This window comes from Salmo trutta, chromosome 37 (genome assembly GCF_901001165.1).
Source record: "Salmo trutta chromosome 37, fSalTru1.1, whole genome shotgun sequence".
In the NCBI taxonomy this organism is placed as follows: Eukaryota; Metazoa; Chordata; class Actinopteri; order Salmoniformes; family Salmonidae; genus Salmo; species Salmo trutta.
In genome coordinates, this window is record NC_042993.1 from 15,751,222 (window position 1) to 15,759,504 (window position 8,283).

Here is an 8,283-nt window from a genome sequence, read left to right on the forward strand (position 1 = left end):
CCTTAACTCTTCTTCAACTGCACTGTTGGTTAAGAAAATAAACTAAAGTTAAAAATAATAAAAAGTAACACAATAACGAGGCTATATACAAGGGGTACCTGTACCAAGTCAGTGTGCGGGGGTACAGGTTAGAGGTAATTTGTACATGTAAGTAGGGGTGAAGTGACTATGCATAGATCAGGGATGCAAACTGGCGAGGGTCCAAAAAGGTGACACTTTTTTTGTACTGAAACATGCAAAAAATCCCTGCTGGGGGAAATGCAGAGTTTAACTAATTAAACAACAAAGAATATGATCTACATGATCAGTCTCTGTGTAAAATAAAAAGTGGTTAATGTGAACCTAACTCACAGCTAAAAAAATTTAAAGAAAGCAATTAAATGTTATTTGTTGCCTAGACTTTACTGCAAACAAGTATTGGGAAAAAACAACACACTAATATTGCAGTTAGCCATGACAGCCTTTATAATAGAACACTTGTGACCTCACACACAGCTAAATATTGCATTTTCCAAAATAAAGCATCTTCAAGTAGAAATAGAATGAAACAAACAGGCATTCTATTTTCACTCTATTATTGTGGCCACTATAGTAGACATTGATCAAGTGCACAAGGTTACACTTCCAAAAATAATTTTCACTGAGTACACATTTTAATAATCCCCCCTCACTCACGTGTTACTATCAAGTTCAACACAACAGTTTAACAAGCAACACCTAATTTTCACCTAATTCTCTCATTCTGAAAATGAACCACATAATGTAGAGGTAAAACATTAGTTCACAGATAGCAGTTAGTTCGTTAGCTAGTTAACATTTCACGGATTGCCAGGGTCCAGTAAGCAACTAACGCGTTATAACTTGAACGGCAAGGAGTCGTATACGAGTTAGTATTATAGCGAATTGGTTAGGTTACTAACGTTAACGTTAGCTCATCTGATGTTGCTGTCTGACTTTATTAGCCAGCAAATTTCCACACCATAAACTCAATTATTTGATCAGTTAAGTTGTCTGTTGCTCAACATTTCTCTGGCTAGCTAACGGAGATTTCGATCCAGATAGTAAGATACTTAACAATGCTAACAATACTTGTTCCATCACACTTTCTCCCTCACCTCAAACTTCCCAAATGACAGCTGTTTTTCTGTAACAGCTCATGAAGTACGCTTCATCACCTTATCACCCCCATGTCCGTGGTCAGGCTTCTCACCTATCTCGTCTTTATCGTCCAGGGGACGTGCTGCTGTAATCGACAAACTGCCTTTCTACTCTGCGGTCTTTCCAGGGAGCGTGCGCTAATGCTGTAACTAGCAATTTGGTTGTCTCTTCTCTCTTCAGTCGCGTGCTGCATTCTGTTGTTGTGAACGATTGGCTGAGCCTTGGATACAGACAGTATTGCTCCAAACACGCATCACTCATTCGCTTACAGCCAGTAGTCAAGGCTTTTACTCATATGGCAGAATTACCTAGCTAATACAGCATGTTCAAATATTTACAAAATGTATTATGCAAGAAAACTCACGAAGAACTTTAAGTTTCGGTAACAGACGTGACCAATCTACACACGCTCCAGCGCAGTTCTGTCTCAGTGGAAGCGTAGCCTTCCCTCAGCCTCAAACAGCTTCTCTTCCTCTTCAGAAAGACAGTTTCCTTTCAAACTGTGGGTGGGTGATGACAGAGCACATAATAATCAGCAATACAATAAAAGACCCACAACCATCAAAGTGGAAATGGTGAAAGATGTTTTGAAATGAAAATGTGTCTAAGGAATATATCAAATACTATTATTGTCACGTCCTGACCAGTAAAAGGGGTTATTTGTCATTATAGTTGGTCAGGGCGTGGCAGGGGGGTGTTTGTTTTGGGTATTTTGGGTTTAGGTTCTAGTTTTCCTATTTCTATGTTTACATCTAGTTTTTCTATTTCTATGTGAGTTTTGGCAATGACCTCCAATTAGAGGCAGCTGGTTGTGGTTGTCTCTAATTGGAGGCCATATTTAGTTGTGTTTGTTTTCACTTGTTTGTGGGTGGTTGTTTCTAGTATAGTCTGTGCACCTTACTGGACTGTTTTCGTTGTTTGTTTTGTTTAAGTGTTTTTCCTTTAATAAAATAAGACGATGAGCACTTTACCCGCTGCACCTTGGTCAAATCCTTACAACGCCTATGACAATTATTAACCTGATACAAAAAAAATTAGTAATGTGCCTTTAAGTGAGCGACATTGCGTACACACACCAGATCTCTTTGAGTGATGTGTTGTGGGAGAGAGCCTCTGACAGCTGTCTGATTCCATCCACTGTCATCTGATTATTGATTAACCTGCGCAGAGTGGAACAGAGGGATCACTAGGTTAACCGGCTAACTTTTATTCACATTAAGAAATAACTTTGGTTCATTCATTCTGAAGCTAAACTTCATTATTGGTTGTTGGGAGTGTGTTGAGACTGGGGCCTGCCTTACCAGAGGTGAGATAGACCCGTGTTGGATCTGATCAGTTCTGCCATGTCTGGTGCTACATCATCTGACAACTCGTTTTGCACCAACCTTGAAAACCACAACACACATTTAAACTGTGTTAACTACAAAGCACAAATACACATTAAATATACAGAGACAAATACTGTCACAGAAATTTGATGTATGAATAAGATTGTCCTACCAGAAGATTCTGAGCATTGTGTTGCCTTTCAGTGCTTCGGCCAAGCTCCTCCCACCTTCTGAAGTGATGCCATTGGCTGAGAGGCTAAGGGAGAGAAGAGCATAGAAATATAATTACTTTTAGTAGTACATAAGTATACTGTATTACTTTAGGTAATGATATTACTATGAGGCAAAGTGATATACTGTAAAATAGATACTGTTGTTTCAGTGTTTGTGAGTAAGGGAGTTCAATAACCCATACTGTAGCTGAATGTGCGTTAGTAAAATGATACACCAATGGGTTATGCTTCTTTATTTCTGACCTCAACCGCAGTTGTGGGAGAACTGTAAAAGACATTTCACAATCAGTGCCACATACTTATTAAGAGAAGTGATAACGATGACATATCTTGCCATCCATCTCACCTGAGGTTGGTAAGACTTGGGTGATTCCTCAGGGCCTCTGCAAATGCTCTTGCTCCTTCATCCCCAATGTTGTTCCCCCACATTCTGAAAAACAGGAACAATCCATCCCATGCACTCAAATAAATAAAAAAATATTGTAATACTGCACTTACCCCACATCAAAGATAGATGAGCTCTTCTGAATGGCACTGGCCAGATACCTGCCACCCACACTGGTGAACTTGTTGCTGCCAACCCTTTGAACAAATCAAAGTGCCAAAAATAAACATTTTAATTCATACACAAGTCATTATATCATTGACTGGACATACTAATTTACATACTTGACGACTCTTAACTTAGGACATTCCTCAATGATTTGAGCGATTAGCTTGGCACCGATGTCCGTGATGAGATTATTGTAAAGTCTGCAAAATCAAGACAACAGAAATACAGTCACGTCATATGAATTTGTCATACAGCACAATACAGTACTAAAGTTTGACAGGCAAGTTGACCCTGATAGACACTGACTCACCCCAGAACCTCCACCACTCTGTGTTTGATAAGCTCCTCAGCCAGTACTTCAACGCTGCTGTCTGAGATCTGATTGACACACAATCTGAAATGGAAAAACTAATTTAGATGAAAAGTTATACTTTAAAGTAAAGGTCGACCGATTATGATATTTTTCAACGCCGATACCGATTATTGGAGGACCAAAAAAGGCCGGTACCGATTGTTATGAAAACTTGAAATCGGCCCTAATTAAAATCGGCCATTCCGATTAATCGGTCGACCTCTACTTTAAAGTTATACTAGTATTTTTTATAGCAGTAAGAAATGATTTGTCTATGTTATTTGTAAACAAGTGTACCTTTCATGTAAACAGTGGCATCAAATACAAACTGTTTCCATCTGCATGTATTCCGAATTCCTCACCTCACCACGGTCATCTTACTGAATGAAGGCCTGAGCTGCTTGACCCCATAGTCACTGATGTTGTTGTTGTCCATGTCCACCCCTAGCCTCTTCCGCCGGTGCTGCAGCACAAAGTTGAGGGCACTGCAGTCGCCAGAGAACACATTACAGTAGCCCAGCTTGATGTAGTCAGCTGTGATGCCCTTCGCAGTCAGCTGGGCCACCTCTTTACTTCCTGTCTCGAAGATGCAACGCAGCATCCACAGGAAGTTGGGAAGGACATGCACCTTGCTGCCCTCCTGCTCTGTGCTGTGGAGTGGCAGGCCACGGAGGTGGGACCGAACGCTGGTGGACAGGTAGGACTTGAGGACCGCCCGCTTCCTCTTCAGTAGCGCTGGAGGAACCATGTGCTCCAGCAGGCCGGCGTTGGTCTTAGACAGCAATCCACACAGGAAGAGGTTGGTGTACTGGAGATGCTCGTTGGTCTTGAATGGATCCTTTCCCCTTGGTTTGGAGGAGCCACCGATGCAGGGTAAGACACACGATAAACAAGATGTGTTGTCCCTCCTGCTGCACTCGGTGAAGAACTTGAGGATGTTTCCTACGCTGGCCTGTTCGTCCAGAACCAGGGAGAATGCAGCCAAGAAGGACTGCAGGGTGAGGTGAAAGAACTCAAAGGTGGAAGGGTTTCCACAGGCATCGTAGCAGCTGACTGGTCGTAGGAAACCCACCTGAAGGTCCTCCTCAGTCAGGCCACAGGAGGCCACCTCCTCCTGGTCGAACACAAAGCCTCCTCTCTCCATGCCCAGCAGAGCCAGCTTGGAGAAGGCTGTCAGTGGCCTCAGCCCTGCCCTGAAGGTATCAGCGGGGCACCTGGTGTTTCTCTTCAGGAGGCCCGGTGGGGGAGAGGCCCCCCGGCTGAAGAAGACTTCAGAAAGCAGAAGGAATATGTTAGTGAGGGTCACGCAAGCCTCTGGCAGCTCAAAGTCGTCGTAGACTGAGCGCAGGTGTTTAAAGCTCTTGAAGACGATCCAGCAGAAGAGGGGGATGGAGCAGAGGCCACAGAGGTGGGGGCTGGCATCCAGCTGGACTGAGACCAAGTCCCGGTGCTCTTGGTCCTTGAAGTGCAGGTTGGTGTAGATTTGAAGGTGGGCCAGAGAGAACCCACGCAGTGCCACCCTCTTCCGGATCACCCTGCTCTGGACCTCAGTGCCTGTCCGAGCAGTAAGGACTTTCCGAGAACCATTGAGCAGCTTCCCACAGAGCAGGTTAATGAGCACCAGAAGAGGGTGAGTCTTCTCCTCTGGAGAAACCACCTCAGGCATGTTCTCCAGGTCCAGATCAGCGTGGATCTCATCATAGCCGTCAAAAGTAAAGATAACCTTTTTGGGGAAGCGGAGGATGTAGCTGAACACCTCATTGTCCGCATCTTGGTCGGGGTAGCAGTTGTATTTGAAAAGCAGGTCCCTGAGTGAGATCTCGTCTGTCTCCTTGAACGTGCTGAACATCCTACAACGGAACTTGAAGAAGAACATGGTGTCTGTCTGTTCCAGCTCCCTATTGGACCACAGTCTCTGGAGCTTCTGGAGGAGGATAGACTTGCCCACCCCAGCGTCCCCCGTGATGAGCACCGTCTCTGCCTGTGGGTTAAAGACACCCTGCTCTCCTAGGAGCTGCTCCAGACCCTCCAGTTGGCCCAGGCTCTCATTGCGGTCATTCAGGAGCTCCATCAGGGTGTCAGTATAGAGCTCCTCCAGCAGGGTTTCCTCTCGCTTGGTGTAGGATGCAATGAAGCGTGTGTCTCGGCCCAGCTCGTGCCTCAGCTTCTCACAGTACCTACTAACTGAGAGGGGGTAGGGAGAATACACTGCAGTCTCATTCTCAACCACTGATATTCAGCCAAAATATACAATAGTTGCCCTCGTGATTCTCTAAAATCTTACATTTTCAATGCACTGTATTTTATTGTTAAGTAAAATTCCAATAACACATATGAAGTGCTGCACCATACAGTCTACTGACATACTTACTAGGGTCCGTGTTCTTTACTGGTATGTGCCGTATGAAGTCTGATGGCTGGTAGTTGATCTCTTTAAGCCATGGTTGGAGGTCTATGTATGCATCATAAACTTTGTAGAGAATATATAGGAAGTATTCACATGCCTGCTCCCCTTTGCTTTGGACCAATTCCAGGATTTTACGCACCTGCGCAATGTCAATCATAAGTAAATCATATTTACTTTACAGTGATTCAATATTTAATAATAATTTGACAGCTAACAGTTTCCCCCTTTTACACACCTGCACGATGGCAATCATATTTACTTACCAGTGATTCATATTTAATTAATATTACTTCCCACATTTTGATTAATGTGGCCAAACAGGATTTTTCACAGATAAGATACCAAATGCCATTGTATTGCAAGATCAAGTCTTGTCTTTATATTTTCTCATCTTAAAATCAATTAGTCCATTTTAGTTAGGGCCTAGTAGGCTATTTGTGAATGCAAGAGCATGTCTTTGTGATGGGTGCTTTGTCATTTAATATTGTGGTCCTAATGGACATGTATCCTCTCTGAAACCCTCCTATGGTAAATTACCTGGTCTGTCTTGGTGGCTGCGCGCTGGATGATTTCTGCATCCTCGATACACAGAAAACCACTTTCTAAGAGGTTATCCATAATACACTGCGTGCTCTTCACATGGGAAACCAGTAGCTCACGATGCAAGGTGAGCATTTGGACAGTGGACACATGGCCCGTTAGTCCAGAACGGGCTTCCTCGGCACTGGAGCCCATAATATACATGGCTTCAGCTGCCTGTATTTACTGGAAAATGTAAGAAGAAATTCTAGTCAGATAATCAGTTAGGAGAAAATGATCCAACAGTACGGATAAAAGACATAGTAATCTATGGCTTTCAGTTACGATATACGTATATGGGCTGCCTATACATACCGTCAGAACCTTTGATAACATTGTTCTTATCCGCGCTGTCCAAGTCCGCGGCGGAAAAACTCGGGAACTACGGCTCTCTTCAAAAACAAACTCCAGTCTTGGTTATTAAACCATTAAATAGCGTACGACCGGATAATAACAAAACGTTTCTCTAGGACCGTTTGAATAGGAATCTAGTCTTGTCTCAAACAATGTCAGGAGTGGAAAAAACACTGAACACAGTACTGGTTCTTTGAGGAAGTGAAACCAAACACAGCCTCGGATGCGCGTAATAAGCGACCGCGCTTTTGGCATGCTGTTGACTGCTTCTTTTTATACAGGGTTTTCGCCACTTGTAATTGCTCCACGGTAAATCAGGATTTCTCAAACATGTCCTAATAATTCGAAAGATTGCTTAGAAAACCAGGTGTTTTAATCAGCATATGCTTACTTCGAATTCACCTTTCGCCGATTAAAATAAGTAGAGTAAGGTGTTTACATGACTATTGCATAATATTGTCACAATCAGTTTCATATCAAATTATTACTGTGCATGTAAACGTACTCACTCGTAACCAAACAAAAAATACGATTTAGCTACCAGTGTGATGTGACACAAACCCATCGTAGCAAATGTATGTCAACTTGCTACTGAGACTAAATGTTTTTTATTTATAATCCGTTTTTAAAGCATCCGATCTATCGTGTTGCATTACTGTTGCCAATTTAACATGACTTGCCCATAGCCTACAGATGCGTGTCTTGTCCACTAATTTAATGAAATAAAACCAATACAAATGTTTGTCAGTGTTGGTGTATTCATTTGATAGTTCAATGCACTTGGTAGAAATAAGTATAGCTTCAGAAATTCCCAGTTTAAACTTTACTCTAATTTAGAACCGTCATTGTAAAATAAGAATTTGTTCTTAACTGACTTGCCTAGTTAAATAAAATAAAGGTTAAATAAAATAGAAGATCAGCCTGGGTCCCCTTCATGGGCCCTTGAAGGACAGAATCTTCTGATCTGAGGGGTGGAAACTTTGCTTACTTCACCACAGGTTGTGCAATTATACATTGTTTATTTGCTGAGGATCATTTTAGAATACAGAGAGAAAATCAGGTCAATGACATGGAGGAGGACTGCAGAGATTGTTAGTGTTGATGGTGGGTGAAGAGAGACTTGCACCACAATGTTTGCAAGTCAAAGACACAATTTCCTTCACCCAAAGTACCCATTCATGTGCATTTTACATGTCGGCCTATATATTTTATAGGAAGTCAGCTATAGTCATCACTGTCATGACACAGGTACAATGAAAGACCCATTAACTATAATATATAAGAATCATAATGTTAAAACATCATAATCCAATTGATAG

General features: G+C 42.4%; 1 protein-coding gene across 1 annotated transcript; it reads right to left on the bottom strand.

Annotated features, from left to right (window-relative positions):
- Positions 1 to 383: 383 nt before the first annotated feature.
- On the bottom strand, positions 384 to 7,419 carry LOC115176570 (nucleotide-binding oligomerization domain-containing protein 1). The gene is made up of 12 exons (XM_029736632.1): positions 6,926 to 7,419; positions 6,569 to 6,796; positions 5,996 to 6,170; positions 3,987 to 5,808; positions 3,583 to 3,666; positions 3,389 to 3,472; positions 3,218 to 3,301; positions 3,066 to 3,149; positions 2,659 to 2,742; positions 2,460 to 2,543; positions 2,235 to 2,318; positions 384 to 1,658 (listed from the first exon to the last, which is right to left on the bottom strand). Exons 2-12 carry the CDS (start codon positions 6,773 to 6,775, stop codon positions 1,586 to 1,588), a joined length of 2,865 nt encoding a protein of 954 aa, XP_029592492.1. The 5' UTR covers positions 6,776 to 6,796; positions 6,926 to 7,419; the 3' UTR covers positions 384 to 1,585.
- Positions 7,420 to 8,283: the final 864 nt, after the last annotated feature.

Coding starts and splice junctions, on each gene's coding strand:
- LOC115176570 (XM_029736632.1), bottom strand. CDS start 6,775: ATGTATATTATGGGCTCCAGTGCCGAGGAAGCCCGTTCTGGACTAACG. Junction 2,743..3,065: donor CCAAGTCTTACCAACCTCAG/GTGAGATGGATG, acceptor TCTCTCCCTTAG/CCTCTCAGCCAATGGCATCA. Junction 2,319..2,459: donor ACGGGTCTATCTCACCTCTG/GTAAGGCAGGCC, acceptor CACTCTGCGCAG/GTTAATCAATAATCAGATGA.